We start from the raw sequence: 22,314 nt of genomic DNA, 5'->3' as shown, positions 1-22,314 counted from the left end.
TGAAAGTGGGATTTATTTGTAATACTTAACAAATGGCGAATAAGAGTTTGCCTTGTATTCACACTGCTTGTCACACTCCCATCAGTATTCGGCCTCTCAAATGTGTTTTTTATCTTGACGGTACCTCTGCGGTGATTGATAGCTCCTTTGCCCTAGCTCCCAGCCCGGGCCTAATCAATGGGCTGGAGTAGATTACAGAGTGGAGTTGAGCTGCGAAGCTGAGCCAGAGGGAGATTTATCTGCTGTTTCTCACAGGGAATCTCCTCATAGGATCACTGAGTCAGCACTTTCAACACTTGCATGCTCTCATTTAAAATGGCTACCAAAAGTCATTGGAATCTATGTGGTTTTTGTGTGTGTGTGTGTTGTGTTTGGGTATGTGTGGTGTCAACTGAGGTGTGTAATGAAAATCAGGACTTCTGGTCTGTTCAGTTTGTGTAAGCGTATTGAGGCCAGAAGCTGGGTTCTCTTTGGAAGCCCTTGATCTGAAAGGTTACCCTCACTCGCTCTGTTTGTGCTGTTGCCTGGGGTGACATGAGAAGGAGAGCGAGTGGGGGGTGGAGGGGCCGCGCTGAGCTAACTCAGGTGCAGCACAACACCCTCTCCACTCTGGGTCTCGCGTTTGTCTTTTAACACAGTCGTGTTAAAACCTGATTTATGCTCAGCCTGCCATGGTACTTTTCCCCCCAGGGTCTCCACCAGACTCTCTGGTGTTGTGCAATAGTGAGGAAGCACGTACACACACACACACACACACACACACACACACACACAAGCTCCCTCCCTCCTGCCATCACCATCGCTGCTGTCTCGCTGGCTCTATCAGCTTGGCCAAGGGTCAAGTCTCTGGTCACACCCGGAGAGGCCCTGGTGCCCACTCCCCATGCAGCTGTTAGATGGACATCTTAAACAGGCCACTGTCTCAAACCTCCAGGTCTCTCCACAACAGACATTTTCTTCAGAGCTTTGCCTTTAGAACACATGTGGGTGTAGTAACACTAGAAAGACTTTGTGATCTATTTCAACAAAGTATTTTGAAGCTCTTCTTGTAGCCTACATAGACTTTTGCTGAACATATGGCTGCAAGAGGTCTTTGGGTTTAGACTTTATCTCCTTGGCAAAGGGATAATAGAAAAGTTAATAGTGTGTAGCTGTTTGAGTGGCTACAAAAATGTTGACAGCACCAGTGTTTGCAGGCGCTAACAGGTCTTTTACTCTGTTTTGAAGTTGCATTATTAATTAGAAAACTAAATGCAGTGTTGACAGCTACAGCACAAGTTCAGGCATGTGCTTAGGCAGTCCAGGCACAAGTTCAGGCTGTTTGCTCTGTCTATACGTACATTGCCTCTTATTTGAGATATTTAAGGGAAACATCTGTTTCTGGTGTGCCGTTTTGCAATAGCCAATTAGCCCTAAAGAGTAGTTTGCAAACAAAATAGTCAGTATTGGTGCATCCATCCATACTTAAACAATGTGCATGTAACCATCATGACCAGTTACAGCGCAGGCTGGTTTCCCTCAGAGGCTTCGGGGTTGGCCTCAATGTCATTATCAGTATCCCTGGATAGACTCAGAGTTATTATCGAGGCCCACATTGTCATTATCCAGCTTCGGAGGAACCTGCCTGTCATGAGACCTCTTTTCATCAAGCTGAACTACTTTTCCCTGAAGCTAACCTCCCCCTCCTCCCTCTTGTCCCATAAAGGTTAAACATGACCTCATCTTTTCCTGCCCTTCAAGTGCAGGTGAGGCAGTCCCTGATAAGACGTTTCCCACCTCCTGGTGTTAACAGTGCCCAGTGCAGTGGAGTGTGGTGACTGCGCCAGTGTTGAAACCCCCATATTACCCAGGGATGCATTACCGCTTTGACCTGAGCTTGATGGGCTAGCTTTGCTTCACACCATCCACACACGGCGCTGCACCCAACGTTAAAGGTGGAGGACTGCAATGAGAGGGGAGGAGTGGAAGGAGGAGGTGAGGAGCGGGCCGGAGGAAGGGAGACAAAGCTCATTGTCTTTTATGTGAGTGGGGCAGTGTGTGGGTAATGGGGCTTTGCACAGCTGGTGTTTGCAGCAGCAGCAGCGTGTGGTGTAATGGGGGCCAGAGAGAGAGAGAGAGAGAGAGACAGCTGCAGCCGTCCAGCTAGTCAGTCAGGCCGCCAAACATCTCCCCCATACTCAAGGAGACCTGGAAAACCCAGAGTAACAACCCCCCACCCTCCTCAGGGTCAGAGGTCATTTGAGCTGCAGTGCACTGAGGAGCCCTCAGCCCTGCCCCTCTGCCTCAAGGGGAGGCTGGTGACTGACAGGAGACGAGGGCAAATGAAAAGGAGCAGATCAGGGGTCTGAGTGTTTGGCTAAGACAAGGACCCGTGGCCTCAGGAGCTTCAGTGACGTTTGGGATAAACAAAATGAAAGCAGCATACATGACTGACTGACAGAGACCATTTGACCAGCGTAGACAGTAATGTATTCGCTCGTGCGTGCATGCACACAGACACACACGCAAACACACCCCTTGTTCAAACACACAGAAGACATGGCTTAATCCCTGACGTCCTCTTGCTTATTTGGAGAAGAGACGAAACAGGCACTCGCCAGAGAAGGTGGGTCACTCTCAATCAGATGCTTACTGGTTATTCTAGTTTGTTTTAGTGCACACTCAAAGATAACAAAAAAAAAAAAAAAAAAACTTGTTCAACTGCACAGCACCGTGTGTGTGTTGTGTGGGTGTGTGTGGGGAGCAGCCTCATTCTTCCAGCCAGTGTGAAGTGTTTACTGCTCTGCCTTCGGGTAAGCACACTCACTCACCAGTCGAGACTGTTATTAGGCACACATCCCAGTCAAGAGTTTTGCCCACACTGGCACTTATAACTCAAACAAAGTCATTATTAGCTTCTCCAGGCATGACTATGTGCAGCTTTCCAAGGAGCCCTTACTGACGGTGGCGCTGGGCCTATGGGAAACCAGACTCGCAGGTTTCTCACAAGCCTAAGATTTTATCCAAACTGAGACCTCTCTAGCTTTTCCTAAACACCACATGTTTGTGATCACCGAAGAGATCCTTCCAGTGTTATTGCTGAAAACAAAATCACCTTGTCAGGATATACATTTTTGAAAAGGGGAAAGAAAAGGCAGTTACTTGCAATGGGCTTCCTTTGAGGCAAAAAGCCCATTAAGTAATTACAATGGCTCAGTGGATATTCATTCAGCTGCTTAATTAAATGGCTTTAATGGAAATCTGGAGTTGAGCATAAGTCACCACCAGGATTCTCTGAGCATACATCCCTAAAGTTTGGGATTAAAGCCATGATTACCACATCAGACGAAGTATAAAACAATCCCCCTTTGGAGCGTGCCCACTGGCCCCGTCTTCATTATGCACCATTAGTATGGAGGTTTTACAGTAATTCACTGTCAAGATTAAGCCCGTATTAGAGTAAAAACCTTCTGCTAATATTCTAAGTGCAAACAAACGTATGGTTAGCTACTTTTAAATAGAGGCAACACATAGATTTTCTTAGTAAGTATTTTTTTTTTTATTCAAATACGTCTCAAATGATACAAATTACTAAGAACCAGCTTAACAAATTTGATAACTATATATTACATGCTTCTTAAAACATAAAAAACCCTCTAAAAAGATAGACAAAAAAGTAGTAAATTCTTTTTACACTATCAACATATACATACATAGTTCTCCTAGTAGGCAGGTGGGAGAAGAGCACAACACCATGGATTCCAGCATGGGATGCAGTAGGCGTTCTCAGAGCGTTTGAGATTCTGCAGTACTATATGTCATATCACCATCACAAGAAATGTGACCGTCCAGATGGTACTAAATAAGGGGCTGGTTAAGTCACCCATGCAAACCCCCCATGGTTCATACTTAAAGGTTGGACTTTGTGGCATTTGGCAACTCTTAGTTTTTACAAACACTGAAAATAGGAGTATGAATACTAATGCAATAGTTGACTGCAGATTCTATCAAAGGGTCCTCCGTAATTCCAGTATAGTGAGTGGTCTCTGGCTGGCAGCTGATTGGGCAAGGCTGAGCGCCATCGTGAATGTTGTGCTCATGTAGTTGCATGAGGCAGTGTGCTCAAACGCCAACTAAGTTATTTCCTCCAAAACAGAAAGGAATTTAGATGATCTACGTGTTCAGTAGCTCAGGACATCCAGAGTATAAGGGCACCGTCTTGTACCATCTGATCCGTTCTGTTCTTTAGACGGAGAAGACTGCAAGACAGGACAACAGCTCCACTTTAGAATCCAAAGTCCAGTTGCGTTCAATCCTTCATGTATGACATTAACTGGTGCGATGACTTTAGAAATCCTTCCCTAACTTAATGTGGACTGCTCTGGGGCTTTCTGTGTGGGAAGGCCGCAGTCATTATCCTGGTAATAACGCCCCACAGACAGAGAGCCAAGAGGTCACAGCAGTCTTGTGCAAGTGCAAAAAGTCCACACACACACACACACACACACACACACACAGTATGCAAGTGCAATCATTCATCACGCAAACACCACCTTTAAAAAAATGGACAGTTCAGCTTGGAACACACTCACACACATCGCACCATGGCAAGTTCAGCTTGACTAATTTTTCCTTGCAGGGCCTGCGAAAAAATCTCGCGAAAAGAAAAAAAACAAAACTAGTTGATCACACATAGCTTCATAGCTTCAGGTTTTTGTCTGATTACATTCCTTTGAGGTTGTTGCTTTTTGAATCTTTGGGAGCCCTTTGCCCGTAGAAAGACAGTTCATTCTGTAGGCACGTGGAAAAATTCAGTGAGTAGGTCTTGCAGTTGTAGTGCCTGGTGAGCTCCCCTATACAATTGTTCCAGGTTTAGAGTTCTCATGCCAGTACAGCGTGTGATCCTCAGGGTCCAAACTGCTGTTCATTTGGCTGCTTGTGTGTTCGTCCATTTGGTTCAGATCAGTGTAGGACCTGAAACAAAAAGAGAAAATGTGCTTGAGTGAGTGTGCAGAGGCATGCCTGTCCAAAGTAAACTGAGGGGGGGGGGGGGGGGGGGACCTCAGCCAAGCAAAAACACTTCAGCCAAGATGGGAGAACAAAGCGTAGAGTAACAACAACAACTTAAACCTGGGTTAGCAACAGTGCTCAGTCACTTTCTCATATACAGAAGTAATAGAACTTCTTGTCATTTTGAGACGGTTTAAATTAGGCCAACAGAAAAGAAAAATGTTTTAGTCATCACATTTTTTGCTATAACTGATGCAACACAGGTTTAAATTATTTGCACATCTGTTCAGTTCAGTTCACACACAAAACATAATATTTTCCAGCCAAGACACACACACACTGCAAACACAGGGGTCACATTTTTTCCCTCAACACCAACACCACCACTCAGACACACCATACCACACCGCCACCCTTGTTGTGAAACATGTTTGGAATCAGGATATGTGAGAGACACCAGGTAGGTCAAACCAGAGGAAGCTAAACCAGTTTTTAGTCCGTGTCGCTGCCTGATCCATCACCCGCGTGACACACTCTGAAGCGCTTTCTGAAGGGTTAGTATGCGTCTCACCCTTCGCAGTGCTACGCCTTCGGCTGGCATTGTAACGCTCCAGCTCAGGGTCATAGCCAACTGCCCCATGCATGTCTAAGGGCCCTGGAGCTCGCCACAGACTATCCGAGCCCCGCCACACACTCTCTGGGGGATGTCTGCACATGAGAAAGGGGTGAAGGGTCACAACCTGAGGGGAACAACCTGCTAGGAGGTAGCTTGGTAGCTATATGGTACTAGGTAATTATGGCATATATAGTCAAATAATGCAGTGTTAAAAACAGTAACTTGTGTAAAGATAATGATGGTGTGTGTGTGTGTGTGTGTGTGTGTGTGTGTGTGCATGCACGCCATCACATCTATACTCATACACCATTAGAAAAATGTGACCACTGTCAATGAAATCCAGATTGCACCTCACAAAAGCAAGCACTTTATCACAGACAAGCACACAGCAAACACCATCAACAGCATGCATTTGCATTTTCAATGGCAGATGACTTGGTATCAGGAGCATATGGTGAATGTAGCAGCAGCAGCAGCAGTAACAGCAGGAGAACACAAAGATTTCAGCCTTGATAAGACAGTATCAGTATCAGCTTACTTGAATACACAAAAATGAATACACAATAAATTAAAAAGTCCAGGGAAAAAAACAACAATATGGGTGTAGGCCTATTTCAAGTATGTGGTTTAGAGACAAACCTGGATAAGTTAACCCAGAGAAAATGGTAAAATTCATAATAGAAGAGCACTATAGCTTCATTCACCTAGAAAAACAAAACCAAAGTCTCTTCTTTTAGGAGCTTTACCATTTCCAATAACTGAAATTCTACAGGTTTGTCACTAAAGCACGTCCTTGAAATACACCCAAACTGTAGCCCAGTCCAGAACATACAGGCTTGCCACAGCACACTGAGGGCACACCACCAGCCAAACCCACACTCCAACACTACTTACGAGCGTGGCTACCTTTAGCAAAGAGGGGACTTAGGATATCTCTCGGGCCTGGAACCGGACAGCTGCCGGGCCGGAGAACCGGACGGCTCCACCCGGTACCGGATGGAAGAGGAGAAGGAGGAGGAGGAGGAGGAAGAGGGTGGGCGAGAGGACAGGCGAGAGGAAGAGCAAGCGGGAGAGGAGGAGGAGGAAGAGGCAGGAGGAAGGTGCTGGGGCAGGCGGTGCTGCTGCTGGTGGTGGTGTTGGTGGTCGGGCCGGGAACAGGGCACGTGCGGCCGACAGGAACTGTATCTGTGGGAGAGGTGGGGGCTGTGAGGGAGGGGTAGGTGAGGATTTGGGGGGAGGTGGTTTACACACACAGGAAGCTCAAGAAAGCTCCTAAGCAGAGGGCTTCCTTTAAAACCTGCAGAGAGAGTGATCAGTGTCCAGCCATCGCGAGTCTTGGCAGGTAGCCACCAAAACCAGCCGCTTCGCCTGCTACCGTGCTGCAATCAAACGCCATTAGCAAAGCCTCAGGGGGCATATCACTACCAAACAAGAGCAGCAACAGCCAGGAGACCACAGAGACAGAGACAGAGAGGAAGATAGGAATGGAGGGAGGGAGGGAGCTTATGAGCAGAGCGGAGAGAAAGAACAGGGCTGCTTATTTTCCCTGCCCTTGTTTCCGCCGCTTCCCATAATACGGCTGTGGCTGTGGCTGCTCCACTCCTCTGCTTAAGCAGGATCAGGGAAAAGTCTAATTGGATAATGACCGAGGCGGGCCCGTGCGCCCGTGCCGTGCTGTCCGCTCACCTGCTGTGGGCCGGCTGGACGTAGTGGGCCGCGCTGTAGCCACTGCCGTAGGACTGCGGCGGGGCCAGGTGAGCGGGCTGCTCGTAGTTGTCCAGTGCCGTCGACACGTGATTGCTGCGCCAGTGTCCAGCGCTGCTAGCGGAGGAGACTGGAGGAAGAATAGAAAAAGGGAAAGAGGGAAAGAAGTGGGAGAGAGAGAGAGAGAGAGAGAGAGAGAGAGAAAAGAAGAAGAAGAAAAGGTCCATTATTTGTGAAAGGCTCAGCTTACTGACCATCAGGGTGTCATGGGCAGCTGCACTGTGGTGAATATAAACACACACTTCAGACACTGGCTGCTGCTGGGAGGACCTACCTGAGGAGTAGGACGCGTTGCGGGGGACGTGGCCGTAGGTGGACGACATGGTCTGGTATCCCAGGCTGTGCTGGGAGCCCCGGTCATAGTCGTAGGCGCCGGCCGGCGGCGGCTTGTGGCTTGTGGTGTTGCGGTTGTACCAGCCGCGCAAGTGTTCGGCCACCAGGGCCTTCTGGAGGTTCTTAGGTGGGTGCTCGTTGCGCGAGGGCGGCCGGTTGTTCCGCGGCGGGCGCAGCGTGGCGTAGACGTTGTGCTGCGACAGGCTGTCCAGCTCGTCGTGGCCGTAGCCGCTGCGGTAGCCCTCGTGGCCGTAGTAGGCGGTCGGCGCCTGGTGGTGCTGCTGCTGCTGTGGCGGGTAGTAGTACGACGCCGAGCTGTTGACGCTGTAGTGGCCCTCCGACTCGTTCTCGTAGGCGTAGGCCCCGTTGGAGTAGGGCTCCGGGTCATTGTGGCAGGGGTAGCCCGTGACGTAGTAGGCGGTGGTGGTGCTGGTGGCCCGCGAGGGTGGCCGGTAGGCGTCGTGCTGGGCCAGGTTGGGCATGCTGCCCGTGTTGGCATAGATGTTGGCACCGCCACGGCGCTGGTGGAGGCGGCGGGCGCGAGGCATGTGGTTGGCGCCGCCGCCGTGGTGGTACCCCGGGGCAGCGGAGCCGTACTCCACGCTGGACTGGCTGGTGTAGGACGAGCCGTCGTCCAGGATCTCGGTGCTGGTGCTGCGTCGCGGCACGGCCAGCATGTAAGGTGCCTCGTGCGCCTCGCCCTCCGTCAGGAAGGCCTGCTGGGACTCCAGACTGCCGCTGCGCTGGCGGAAGTGCCGAGGGCCGTCCTCGTAGCTGAGCACGGGGAAGAGAGAGAGATAGAGACGCCATTAGCATCACATTTCCACATGCTGGCTGACATGGAAATATGTGGTGCACTGTGATTGCCAGACTTATTTTATGCAACATCAGTAAATCTTTAGCTTAGAAGAACACACAAGATCTGTGTTGGGATTCAGTGTTGTGACTATGCATTGCCGACAAGCGGCTAACATGCTTTTTGATTTATTTAGCGATAAGATTTATTTATCTGTGGCGAATAGTGGAGGGAGGCAGTCTGTAGGCGTTGGAGGTGAGGTGTAGGGGAATGGGGCTTGCTGTGGGGAGCTGAGAGAGCAGGCAGGCATGCATGCATGACTAGGAAGGTTATCTGGGAAGGGCTGAGGGCTACAAATCCCATCTGCTGGGTTGGGCTGGGGTGAAACAAGAGGTCAGATGCCAGGCGTTAATACTGGATAGTGTTGGACTGGGGTTAGCGGTCAAGCATGCAGCCTGGTGGAAAAATATTGGGGCCACTGGGGAGTGAGCTATGGGGGATGACATGTAATATTCTGGGCTGCTCTGTGGTGGGTTGGATGTGCAGGTGTTCAAGCATATGCAGGCGAGGGTGGGTGCGAGGGTGGGTCAAACGAACCTAAGCTGGGTGCTGCTAAAGGCGTTGCGGGGCAGCACTGGCGTGGGCGGCATGCTGCGGGTGTCGCGGGCCGGCCGCGCGCCGGGCCTGTACGGGCTGCTGTGGCCAGACACAACATCCCTGTGAGCGTGGTGGAACTCGTCCTCGCCGTACCCTAATCTGAAAGGCAGATAAGAGCAGCGCTTGCTTATAAGGCCTGTTTCCTGTAAGTTGGGAGTTTTATCGCTGGAGGAAGTGAGGGAGGAAAAGGGGAACAAAGGCCACATAATAATAATAATAATAATGATAATAATAATAATAATAATAATAATAAAACCAGAGCTAAGCATGTGCGTGATACACCTCCAGCTTTTGGCTTGCGCGTCTACCGGGGTAATTTTATGGGTCAGTGACCGGTCTCATTATGGCTCACAAAACAATCCCAATTTTCCTGTTACTATGATTACTCCTCATTAAATAAAGCAACCTGGAGCTCCATTTTCTCTCACACACACAGAGAAGCACTCACACCGGTACACACACACATTTATTTTTCTGCTCCTTAGCCACCTTTTTCTCCAACCCCCCGCCCCCCAATCGATTGTTGCAAGCGCCGCCACCTTGGCAGTCAGGCCGAGGCATGCGCGTCTTCTCCTCACTATTTTTAACCGCGCCAGCGCCAGCGCGTTTGGGCTGATAAGAGCTGATTGTGTGGAGGCGTCTGGAAGAAGCAGGAGCAGGAATGTGGCCCTGGCTCTGGCCTGGCAGGTCTGCACTAGCACAGCTACAGCGGTGCCAGGTCGCTCTGCAAAACATCGCCCGGTGCAGACAACACATGCTGGGCACGCTCACTGGCGTCTTCCACGCACGCACTGCAGACTGTCTGGAGGGTCTTGTGTGTTATGTTACGCATGTTACGCCTTGGCTACCAGCTCACAGTACTACCATGCCCTACTATATCAGATATTTTCCTTCTCTGTTAAAAAGCAGAATATTGTTTTCATGCTACGGTCTCCTACTGCACTGGAGCTTGAATGAGTCCCTCACTTTTAAGTGGTTTTGGAAATGTATCAATGTAAATACACTTCTGTGACTAACAGGACCTGATTGTGCTGTTAGTCATAGGGGTGGGAATCCAAGGAGCACATTTAATTAATATTAATACTGTTTAATCAACATTAGCAATGCATGAATGAATTAATGAATGCCATTATGATGTAGTAAGATTTGTTACTCTCGATGAAATACTCAACAGTATTCTTCAGTAGGGCCTTACCGGGTTAAGTTCACATCCTGCAGCTGGTCATTGGTGGAGGCCCGTCTGTCGGTGTAGTACTGGACACCCAGACTTTCCGAGGGCTGGTCTGTGTACTGCACCGAACGAGAGCGCTGCCTTTGGCCTATCAGCGAATCATCTGAAACCAGGAAAAGGGAGGACAGGTTTAGAATAGATGGGATAACATGATCTTTAATGGAGGGTGGTTGGAGAGGGGCCTGCTGCTATAGATCACACTGAACAGACACACTGACACACAAGTGGAGACTCACCATCTTCCAGGGTTAAGCTGTCTGAGAGCGAACTCAGGTCAGAGGGGTTGGCCTCATCTGAGAAGACACCCAGAGACTGGGGGTGAGTCTCATATACAGACGGTCACATTGTTCCTATCATTTCAGGTTACTATCTCACACACACACACACAGGCAAACACACAATGTCACGTGTTGCTGAGCTTAAGATCGAATTACTGACAAGACACAAACAAAGCCGACACAACTCTGATAAGAGAACTGCTTAACACATCTCTCTGGACTCACGCCCTGCTCACTTACCGATGATGATGGAGGCCCTCTGAGTGGGCGTCTTGCCCGTCTTTATTCTGTAGGCGTTGATCTCGTCCTCGATCTCCTGCAGCTTCCTCATGGAGTCCAGACAGTTTCTCCTCCTCTTCTTCTTGACAGTTTTGCAGAGGTCCCCTTCGCTGGCCAGCTTCTTCGCTGCCTCCACGATCTTCTGCTGCAATGCGAACCGGCTCTCCAGGTTTCTAAGGTGAGGGTCCTTCAGAAGAAATAAGCAATGGCAAAACACAATGGTCAGATAAAATCTGGTAACAATACACTTTCATGGTCATCCAGCCATGGCAAAAGAGCAAAGCTTTAACCAGAAAAGAAACAACTGCTTCTTGGGTTGCACCATATTTGGTCCCATCTGCAGGAGAGGCTGTAGTGTCTTTGCCTACCTTGTCATAAGGAAAGAGATCATCCAGTTTGAAAGTGGTCCCGACTCGTTTTCTGACGGTGGGGGCTTTTTCTCCTGACTGCATCGGATATTCTTTCGGCAGCCGGCCTGTCAGCTCCTGATGCGGGGAAAGAATAAACAAACAAAACCCTCATCTTTGGCTGAAGGCATTTTAATGGCAGGCTGACGTGAAGGGAACTCAAGGACAGGGGTGCTTACGGCTTCTCGGAGGCAGATCTTCTTGAGCTCGTCCAGTTTTTGAGAGAGGGTGTCCTGAAGGTCCTTCTCTTTCTTCTTCAGATCAGCAATCTTTTCTTGTTTCTTCTCTTCGTTTGAGTCTCCAGAACCTGAGTAAAAAATCACAAAGGAAATATATATATGTTTTACATATACATACATGAATGAATGAGATGAAATATGAATGCATTTAATGCAAATTCACTTAACAACACTTTTCAAGCATGAATAATGCAGAGTGCAGTGTGTACACACATTTTCATTTCCTTCAACAAGAGCTTCAGGGACTTACCTGTTGAGACCAGGCTTCCATTACTGGCCATGATGAGCTGGTCTTTGGTCTCCATGCTGACCAGCTTACTGACCCTGGGTGCTCCGATCTCCGTCAGATCCATGGCAATATCCCCAAGGCTTCTGCCTGTAGTTAATTTGGCCTTTCATACGAGAGAAGAAAGAAAAGGGCAGACAATGAGATATGGGGGAAACAGAGGAGGGCAAAAAAATAAAAGACAGAAAGCGAGGTCATTACATCATCCTAACGACTCTGCAGAGCTATAAAGCTTCAATTTGTCCGCCTCAGCCTTAAAGCGGCAGGGATCTCATCAATCAGCCACGAGACTATTCCTGGATCAGCGCTGCCAGGCCATCTGCCTCTAAGCAGAGAAAGCCACGGCTCACAGCGGCCAGATTAGAGCTGCTCTCGGAGACGCTCAGCCCCGCACTCACACGGCTTCCCTTTCAGGGCCTGCGCCAGCGCCAAGAGCGCTAGTGAAGCAAACACCGGCCACGAGGCACAACAAACGGGACTCAACGGCAAAAAACAACAACTCGCCTCGCGCTAGGATAACAGATCAGCTCATTTTTGACTCATTCTGATCTACGGATTCAATAATTGGTCACTCAGTACATACATAATTGGAGACACAACAAAAGGGTAACACAAAAAAGCAAACAAAAAGAAAAAACAAGCTATGCATTAACAAAAACTCTAATGTGGAAATTTGGGTCTGACTACTGTGTTGCAATTCTGCTGTCTGACGAGAGGGTTGTGAGAAAACAGGTCAGGGGAGGGAGTGCTGATGGAGATCAAGATCTGATAAAGTCTGTGACAAATGATGGAGACGCAACGGAAACAACACCTACACATGGCTCTGCAGAGGCGGCATTGCAAACACTGCAATGGAGCTGGTTCTCATGCTCTCTCGCTCACTCGCTCTCTCTCTCTCTCTCTCTCACTCGCTTGCACTCGCTCTCTCTCTCACTCGCTCACACATACATACACACACAGGTATACATAGTAAAGCCGGCTGTGTCCACACAGAAAAACATGCTAACATGCTAACACGCAGACTAGCACGCAGGCAGTTCCAGGTGACAGGGCTGATGTGGAGCACACACTCACTTTGCTCTGTTTCCTGTCCAGATAGAACTGGTGTTGACTGATGGCCATCACCCAGATGGTCTTAATCAGAGTGTGACTGGCATACCACGAATGTATGACAAGTCCGCTCTGTCCGAATGTGCGTTTGGACACAACCCTCCTGTGGATTGAGACAGACAGACAGACAGACACAGACAGAGACACACACACACACACACACACACACACAAAGAGACAGAGAGTGAGAGTTTAGGAAAGGGTGATAGGGCTGATTTATAGGGAGAGAAGCACTAGTGGCTCCCCTTTGCATACAGAAAACAACAAAACTGCTGCATCAGAGAGACAACTGCATAATAAGTTACAACAGAAACGATGAGGTGCGGAAAATGTCTCTGAAACTGCAGTCTGAGGCTGTGCGCAGCAGAGTGGCGTCCACTGATGGTGGTCGATGCATTGCATTAAAACAGGTCTTGCATCAGTAACTTCTAATTAATTTCCAAGCGGCGAGAAAGAGGCACTCTCTAAATTGTGTGCAGCGTGGCGTGCAGGTCGTAATGGACAGATACCGCGCCAGTCCTGACACAGCAGAAAAGGCCAACCATGTCCACTCCAGTCTGGTTATTGGCATGACCGAGCTGCCACGGAATGAGTCAAGGGCAGCAGGTGCTTGCTCCTAGGCTACAAGGAGGACTGGCTGTGAATCACAGAGCTGCACTAGCGTAGCGACTCTGCTGACATTACAACATGTTACATTTCTATAGCGTCTTTCTAGGTGGGGGTAGGGGGTGGGGGCTGACTACATCCACCAGCAAAGGCTCTACAGAATAGTTCAACAGACGGACTCTTAAGGAGCAACATGGGGGGGGGGGGGGGGGGGGGGCTACAGAAAGAATTCCAGTGACTGTCGGGGCAGCGGCATTCTTTGGGGTCGCAAGCTCACCTGTGGGGGTCGTTGACCTCTACGGCAAACTTCTTCTCACGGAAGTACAGGTTCTCCAGCTGCTTCCACTGGAACAACTGCGGAAGATGTGAGAGACACAAAAAAAATTGCTTACAAAGAGACCTAGACACACAAACACACACACAGGAAAGAGCTCTGGGGATTGTAGGAACAAAACATTGAGATGCGTGGCTTGATACACAGCTGTCTGAAAACAAACACTCACATCCTCTGATTTTTATATTACAACACTGGCCTGAAATAACACAATACAAAAAACAACAATCATATGGCAAAAATGAAAGAACTCTCCATCTCCGAAACCAAGCAGGTCTTGAAACAAGCAGTAATAGCGCAGGTATGAGGCCAATTTGGCACAGGGAGGTTTAATGAAAAGAGCGAGAGTCTTGTTGAGTGAAGCACTCATTTATTTCCCTCTCTCCCTATCCCTCTCTCTCTCTCTCTCTCTCTCTCTTTTTTCTGCTCAGAGGGAGGGAAAGCTCTAAACACAGCAGCAGCAGGAGAACACACACACACACACACACAACAACATGCACACAGACACACACACACAACACACACAGAGGCCGACACAAAACGCACACACACAGAGCAAAACATGCTGCGGAGAAGCCTGGTCATTCTTGTTTGATTTGGAGCCCCTGTGTGTGGAGCACGCAGGCGCTGTGCTGTGGACACAGCGGGGCAGGGCAGAGCAGCGTACCCAGAGGCACCACCAGTCTGGGGCTGGAGATTAATGGGGGGACGCTAATAAACATTCTCCGCCAGGTACAGGGGCTGAGTAAGAGCCGGCGTGGATGAGAGAGAGAGAGAGAGAGAGAGAGAGAGAGAGAGAGAGAGAGAGAGAGAGAGAGAGAGAGAGAGAGAGAGAGAGAGAGAGAGAGAGAGAGAGAGAGCCAGCACACACACACCCCCCCCACTCCTCCTCTCTCCTCAGCTGGGGTGAGACGCAGAGCCTCAGCTCCCTACAGTGTTCGCTGGCTGCCTACTGAAAGAGCCCTGACACTGAACAAGCATGTGTCTGTGAGAATGGCATCAAAATATTTACACGCAACTGACAACCGACAAAACCTGCACAAAAAACCTCTCTCCAACATATTTTCCATCAAGGACACTTCACCGAGAGCAAAACCAAAAACCAAGACTCGCATGTAGCCAAGCAAGAGCACATAAGCATTCTTGTGCTTACCTACCAGCAGAGCCGTCTACTATGTTGCAATCAAACACGACACCTCAATCTGTAGTCCAATGAACAGAAAAGATGAAAAACTACCAAAGAACATCAGTTCAATTGCTACTTACGGTGTTTTTGAGAGAGCTTTGAGGGAAAAAAAAAGGAAAAGCTGTCTTTACCGATGAGTGGCTCTTAAATCCCTTGAGAGTGCACTAAGGTAGTCCTGAATCGTCCGACAGAGTTTCCCACAGGGCTTGTGCTTCCACGAACAATACGCTCTTGTCTGGTCCCGGACAGCCCAAAAGGTGTTGCAAGAGTTTCAGCTGAGCTGACCACACCCCTCCTCTAGCCCCTCCCTCCCCTGTGTGACATCACAGGCACCTAACAACACGCTGCTCATCCACCTTAGGCAATGCCACCACCCCATCACACACACGCACACACTTCACTCACTTTTTTTCTCCTCCTCCCCATCACAGACAGTGCTTCGTTCTCTAGTGCACTCACCTCTCCCCTTGGCTTCCTCCGAGTCAGAAACCAGCCGAACAGGTTGCACTCACACAAAAGGAATTCTAGCTCCTCCGCCTGCAAGCCGCCCGCCCACCCCCATCTCTCGCTCTCCTGGGAAGAAACCATTTTGTCTCTCTACTTTTCAAGCTATTTCCCTCAGCAACACGACCAGATTCCCAGATCACGTCGAGGGCCTCAGTTAGCCATGCTTGTTTTAAGCTCTCATACTGTCAATGTCCTTTTCATTGCTTTTTTTTTTTTACGACGCAACATGCCAGACCACCTCTTGTTCATGAGAGCCCTCCTTGTTTTTTATCTACCCTCCTCGACTTGCCTCCCAAGGCAACTATGTCAGGAATCTACTACTTCCGTCTAATCATTAATAGCCCAGAGCGCTGCAGTGTAGGTCCACTCACCTCCCCATGAGAAAGCCAGAGCGCTCGGCAAGCCAAGGCCTCTCATGGACCTGTCTGCTCTCAAGCTCTCACCTAATTATCACTAGTGCTGACCCATCATGCCTGATATAAAAACAACTATAAACTTCAATATAAAACAATTATAAACTTCGATAAAAACTATAAACTATTAAAAAGAATAAATAGCCCATCAGATATAGGATGTTTATGGTCTTTTCAAACTCAATGAAATTCAACATAGTAGCTAATTTAATTTAATCTAATAAATTCAGCAACACTTTTCTCTGTCAGTTTGCTGTCTTCTGGTGGGTGAGAAGAAGGGAACACATTTCCACATCAGTGGGGGGCAGTGGCCTGTTTTCACTGCATAATAAATGAGATATTAGCGCTCACGCTGAATTCAAAGCATAGTTATTCCCACACAAAGGGCCCCAGTGGCCTCTTCACTCCCCCAAAGCTCTCCCCTGCGGTGGGCGTCGCAGAGCCTCTCAACCCTACCCCTGGATTCCCACAGGCCCAGGGGAGAGCATTCACTCAGCCTTACATTAACACCAACATCCAGGGAAGTGTATTCACTCAGCCTTACATTAACACCAACATCCAGGGAAGTATATTCACTCAGCCTTACATTAACAGCAACATCCAGGGGACATGAGGTTCTTTACACGTTTTCACACACACACACACACACACACACACACACACACACACACACACACACACACACACACACACACACACACAAACTGGTCTTCCTCTCATCTAAAGCTTGTTGTACTGTAGGTATCCTTGGTTTCGTGTATCCATGTGCATAACTGGCAGTGACACACAATTAAAGTATGCCAAGGATTTGTCCCACCCACAGACTGTGCATCAGGGCCAAGGAAGTGCGGGAGGATGTTTGTAATGATTACAAGAAAAGAAAGAAAAAAGAACTAAGATTAAAATTTTCATAGGTCAGGGACACTCATTTTTTAAAAAGGGTTTTAACTGCCAAGATCTAAACTGCAGAGAAAAATAGGTTGGTCTACCAAAACATTTGAATAAAGTGATTCCCGTACAGATGAAAAGCTGTGTAACCTTATCACCACAACAGTGGGTGAGGTAAGCCCCGCTCTTCTTGGAACAGTCTCCAGGTATAGACTTTTATATTTGCCATTAAAATCGGAGTATGATTTATTGCCAAACAGCTCCTGGACATGCACCTTCTCAGAACATTCTGATCCCGGCATGTCCCAAAACCACAAAATGAAAGGCAAATTCAGGCGTGTGTGTATGTGTGTGTGTGTGTATGTGTATGTGTGGTGGGGGGGGGGGGGGATCCCTCTCTTTGATTGCAGTAAATCTCCACACCACAGCATGTGTGTCAGAGGTCATGACTCACAACTCTACTCATAGTGAGCTGAGCTCTCTACTCAGCGCAGCCCCACCCTTCTCCGCACTGACGCTGCCTTAGGGCTGATAGGTGGAGGTGGTGGAGGAGATGGGGTGTTGTGCTGCCCCAGAGGAGAGTGATAGCTCTGGGGGCATGAGCCTGTGCCTCTACATCAAACCCACAGAGAGATGCTGAAGGGGTGAACGACTTCTGGACTGACAGGATCATTTCTGGCACCACACATACTACACATACGAGTTCAGCCACTCTGTAAAATGTATGACTGTTTGTATTGGCATCAGGGAATTGAGGTCATGCTCTCAGTCAGGTGGAAGCACAAAAAACATACGCAACCACGAGGGCACACCTCAAATATTGTCACAGGGCCCTTGAGTGCCAATGGCATGTTGAGTTGCACTGACTCACAGCGAAATCAGACAGCTTTACTTTTCCGAATGAATTCAGCGCAGCACACAGTCAGATATTTACCAAAGAAGAAAAACTTAAAGAAGTTTTATTCCAGTTCCTGCTCATGCCACTGATATAAACAGAGGAAAAGGACAACATGGCAGCAATTCATTACAGTAGCATCTATCTATGTGTCTGGGAAACAGGCCTCTATTTGAAGAGCTCTTTAATGTGGAGGCGGCGAGGTTTCTGTGGGGAAGAGGAGAAGAGCCCGGATGCCAGAACCTTCCTCAACCCCTCTCAGTCCCCACCAAACTCAAGTCATTGTGTTTTATTGCTTGATCAATTGTTTGGTCCCGAGAGGAACACACAATGACGGGCGGCTTTACATAATGAGTTGAGCATGCTGGGAGATAGGGGTGTGTGTGTGTGTGTGTGTGTGTGTGTGTGTGTGTGTGTGTGTGTGTGTGTAGTGGGTTGGGGGCTGGGTTTGGGGTGGGTGTGTTTGGGGGACAGCCGAACACAAAGGGCCGTGAGCCTTGACAGGAAACACAATCACTACAGGCCAGCTGACAGGCCACTCTCTGACGGGGTTGTATTCTTTCAAAACATGAAAAAGAGAGAGAGAGCGCAACAGAATACAGGTCAGAGGGAAAGAGAAAGAAGGAGACAGAGTAGGCAGAAGAGAGGGAGACAAAGCAGGCAATAGAGAGAAAGAGAAAGAGAGAGAGAGAGAGAGAGAGAGAGAGAGAGAGAGAGAGAGAGAGAGAGAGAGAAGGGCACTGAGGAGAATAACTACCCCCCTGCCCCCCTCCATGTGGTGTGCCCTATCAGAGAGAAGCAAAGTTGGGGTGCCACCAGGCAAACTCGGCTTCCCCCTGCGTCCTGCGCTGGCAGACTGGCACCAGTCCGAGCTCAGCTCTGAAACCCCCGTGCTACTCTGTTGTGCTGTGTTATGGCACTAGCCAGACCAGGCTGAGGTGCGCCTACTGGGTCATCTCTTAACTCGCAGCTCAGACAAAAGGATGGAACTAGTCACTGAAGGAATGTACAATTGGGGGGACTGAATACACATCCGCAGATTAGGTTTTCATACAGGTGTGAAGTCACGCTGGTGGTGAAGCAATAGCCTAGATGAGGCACATAACATCCATCCTGTCTGACTTGATGGATCTCGTTCCATCAAGTCTCCTACGACATGATCAAACACCGTTGTGTGCAGTTGATTAGTGGTCATTACTCATAAGCTGCATAGCTGCATACATAACACCAGGCACATGTTGGCACAAGGGGCCATTTTTCATCCCACTTTCAAAACTGATCCCAACAAGTCATTCTCACCCCCTTATATTTGTTTACCCCCCCCCCCCCCCCCACGCCACTTTCCCTGACCTTCCCCAGCTACAGTCATGGGGACACAGAAAGGCTTTGTACACATTATTTACAGTTTGGTCAAACATTAACCCACTGGGCTTGGGATTTGGGGTCAGCACAGAGAATCTGAATAGGGAAAACACCCCCAAAAAGAAGAAAACAACACAGCCTTGGGGGCTGATTAATGAGTGCTGGGCCACCTACCTTTCGCGGTTTCAACTTGTCCTGCTGGTCGTACTGGCCGATGCCTTTATAGCTCACTCCCAGCCACCAGGGAAGGCCTTGCTTGTCCTGAAAGAGAGAGAGAGAGAAAGAAAGAGAGAAAGAGAGAGAGAGCGAGTGAGAAAGAAAGAAAGAAAGAAAGAAAGAAAGAGAGAGAGAGAGAGAGTGAGTGAAATGAGAGAGTAGCACCACAGCTTCTCACTACATTGGCACTTTTTCTTTTAAGTGGTACAGTCTGTGCGATTACTAGGGCAATTAAATCCCATTAGACTTGCAGCATTAGCAACTCTAACGAGCAGTGTGACAAAGATCTAAAGATCTCAGCAGACTCCACCCCACTCCCTCCAATCCACAAACTATGACTGGGAGTCCTTTTAAAAGGCAACGTTTGATCTCCTCAGACTGTATGTTGTTTATAAATAAATAAATAAATACATAAATAAATAAAAAGCAAGGTAAGCAAATGTCCCCCAGAGAGTTGTTCTGGGTGGCTGCCTGCACTACGTGTTAACGGAAAAGTTTTGCTAGTCAAATACAGGGACAACAAAACGCTTTTTAAAGGATTTTTTAACCCTTCAAATTACTGGGGTGGGGAAGAGGATCAAGAGCTGACTGTGTTGTGTTCTTACCTTCACTTCATAATAATGCACTCCATAGTTTGGGAAGGACTGCACCAAAGCCAAGTACCTTCAAGAGAATAGAGAGAAGGGCGTAAGACACTGTGAAATGTTGGTCTTAGAGACAGTGTTATGGGGCCAATGGGCTTTCAACTACAGTAGTTCACAAGCCTGTGTCAGTTACATCAGTAACACCATTGATTTCCTCCAAGGGCCTTGATGGGGTGCGAGCCCATTGATCAGCTCAGGGACACACAGCACAGACCAGCACGGCCACCAACGACCTTGTCTCAACCCCATGGGCAAGGCAGACAAAGTGGAGCACTGTCGCGCTGTCCACTAAGCGGTGGAGCAGGAGACGGTTCCATCTGCAAGCCTGACGGAGCCACTAATTAATGATACAATTTGGCAGACGGGGCGACTGGTCCCCCCCCTCCCCAGCAGACAAATGGAGGCTTTGCTGGTAGCGACAGGCCGACAACAGGGCCGAATTAGTTTTATGAGCGTTGTTCTAAATGGCGAAGCCTCATTGACCCAGCATCCTTGAGTGGACTCACATAGCTATCACTGTGTGTGTGTGTGTGTGTGTGTGTGTGTGTGTGTGTGAGAGAGAGCGAGACACTCCCCGCTAGGGAAAGAACAGAGAAAATGAATGACCTTACTTACTTTACGATGGCTTGTCCACGGGTGAGTCCTTTCAGCTTCTTGTAGTGCTCGATAACTCTGTCCTCGCTGTGAAACAGAGGGGACAGAACATGGTGAGATCATATCCAAAGCAGAGTTAGTTGTAAGAGGCTTATCGTGTTAATTTGATGCTTTTTTGGGGGTAAAAAAAAAAAAAAATACGGGCTGTTTTAACAGCCAGTCTCAGAAACATCCGGGGGCATCCGTGCACAAAATGCCATCTGGACAACTGGGCTGTCAATCTCACATATGTTGCCACAATCACCCGGGCTGGCCTTACCCAACATTACCCCCTCTCTGCTCAACACACACACACACACACACACGAACGCGCCCACACCCATACACACAGCAAACACACACAAACACACACACACAGAGTGAATTGTTGCAATGGCATCTCTTCAGCTGTTAGTAGACATGCGCCATCAAATATGTGCCATATGCAAGCACACGCACACAGGGGCACACAAACAGACACACACACACACAAACACATGTGTAAACTTGTGCTGAGTCTGACACACGAACCACACAAGCCCGCATACTAAGACATGGGCCCGCACATGCACACACACACACAAACACACACAGACCTCTCTGTAACTCAAAGCTGAACCCATTGATCCCAACCCAGCTGCTTGTTTTCATCAAGAGGCACCTCTGATACAGCACTGATTCAAGCTGGCACTGACAGGAGACAAGCCCTCCTGTCAAGGGGCTGCTCTCTCCACAGCTGCCAGCTGGTGGTGGCAAAGGCAGCAGCAGCAGCAGCAGCAGCAGCAGCAGCACCACCACCACCACCACCACCACCACCACCCGGCACACGCACCACCAGCACCGCTGGGCAGACTTCATTAGCATGCGGGTACACCCTTAATTAATTAGGCACATTAGAGGAGAACCTGCAGGCGGGGCCTTGGCAAATGGAGATGCATCCGAGCGCTTGAATCAGTTCAGCACTTGTGTCCATTGTAACACACCAGGTGTTACAATGGAGGGATTATATAAGGGGGACGGGGGGGGGGGCGGTCGGAGGAGTCTGCAAATGCGCTCAAGGAGCCAGGTGCCTTTCAGCATCTGCAAAGGAGCTCTAAATGTATGCTGGTAGTATAGTCCTGGTGGTATGCATGGTGGACAGCTTACCAGTATGCCAGGGAAGGGTGTTCTGTCAACACTTTGGTCGGTAGGGTGGGAAGTTTCTTCAGGTCCTCTTGTGTGCGTTCATCACTGAAAAAGAGACAAGATCATCCATCAAAAACTGAGCGTGTCGAACAGGATATGAAAGCCAGCACGGGAAGATTTTAATAATCATAACCTAACAGCCAAAAATACTTCCAGCCATTAATCTTGGGGACCTACAAGCCCTAGATTAATAATAGATCATGGTGAGAGAAATATAGCCCACTAGTCACAAACATAAAGTTATGTAAAATATTTTCTGTTTTCATGACATAACAGCATAAGTAGAAATGTTGGGTTTTCAAGGTCAAAGCTGCAGTACAAAACCTTGCTATCTGTGTGCTTGTTGATGCTGGCTAAAAGAAACATTCTGCTTTTTATCTAACCTCTTATCGCAGTTCTTCCTTCTTAAGACACATACCTTCCTCTAAGTATACAAGGTGTGCCTGCTTTAATGGAATTA

General features: G+C 48.6%; 1 protein-coding gene across 5 annotated transcripts in view; it reads right to left on the bottom strand.

The window, feature by feature from the left end:
- Nucleotides 1-3,512: 3,512 nt before the first annotated feature.
- Nucleotides 3,513-22,314, bottom strand: part of frmd4ba (FERM domain containing 4Ba) — a 45,154-nt gene continuing 26,352 nt past the window's right edge. The window contains exons 8-24 of one of the 5 annotated variants that reach the window (XM_042089400.1): nucleotides 21,816-21,899; nucleotides 20,652-20,717; nucleotides 19,998-20,055; nucleotides 19,351-19,437; nucleotides 13,869-13,945; nucleotides 12,950-13,088; nucleotides 11,840-11,981; nucleotides 11,530-11,657; nucleotides 11,312-11,428; nucleotides 10,905-11,130; nucleotides 10,623-10,679; nucleotides 10,351-10,489; nucleotides 9,096-9,254; nucleotides 7,644-8,476; nucleotides 7,292-7,439; nucleotides 5,561-5,697; nucleotides 3,513-4,953 (exon numbers count right to left, since the gene is read on the bottom strand). In XM_042089400.1, coding sequence (XP_041945334.1) covers nucleotides 4,937-4,953; nucleotides 5,561-5,697; nucleotides 7,292-7,439; nucleotides 7,644-8,476; nucleotides 9,096-9,254; nucleotides 10,351-10,489; nucleotides 10,623-10,679; nucleotides 10,905-11,130; nucleotides 11,312-11,428; nucleotides 11,530-11,657; nucleotides 11,840-11,981; nucleotides 12,950-13,088; nucleotides 13,869-13,945; nucleotides 19,351-19,437; nucleotides 19,998-20,055; nucleotides 20,652-20,717; nucleotides 21,816-21,899 — 2,614 coding nt within the window. In that variant the 3' untranslated portion in view covers nucleotides 3,513-4,936. Of the gene's footprint in view, nucleotides 4,954-5,560; nucleotides 5,698-6,511; nucleotides 6,791-7,291; nucleotides 7,440-7,643; nucleotides 8,477-9,095; nucleotides 9,255-10,350; nucleotides 10,490-10,622; nucleotides 10,680-10,904; nucleotides 11,131-11,311; nucleotides 11,429-11,529; nucleotides 11,658-11,839; nucleotides 11,982-12,949; nucleotides 13,089-13,868; nucleotides 13,946-19,350; nucleotides 19,438-19,997; nucleotides 20,056-20,651; nucleotides 20,718-21,815; nucleotides 21,900-22,314 lie in introns of those variants that run through there. The other 4 variants (XM_042089398.1, XM_042089399.1, XM_042089401.1 and 1 more) reach the window with 4 other exon arrangements.

Source organism: Alosa sapidissima, chromosome 4 (assembly GCF_018492685.1).
Source record: "Alosa sapidissima isolate fAloSap1 chromosome 4, fAloSap1.pri, whole genome shotgun sequence".
NCBI lineage: Eukaryota > Metazoa > Chordata > Actinopteri > Clupeiformes > Clupeidae > Alosa > Alosa sapidissima.
Note: the sequence above shows the minus strand (reverse complement) of the source record. Positions and strands in the feature narration are given on the sequence as shown.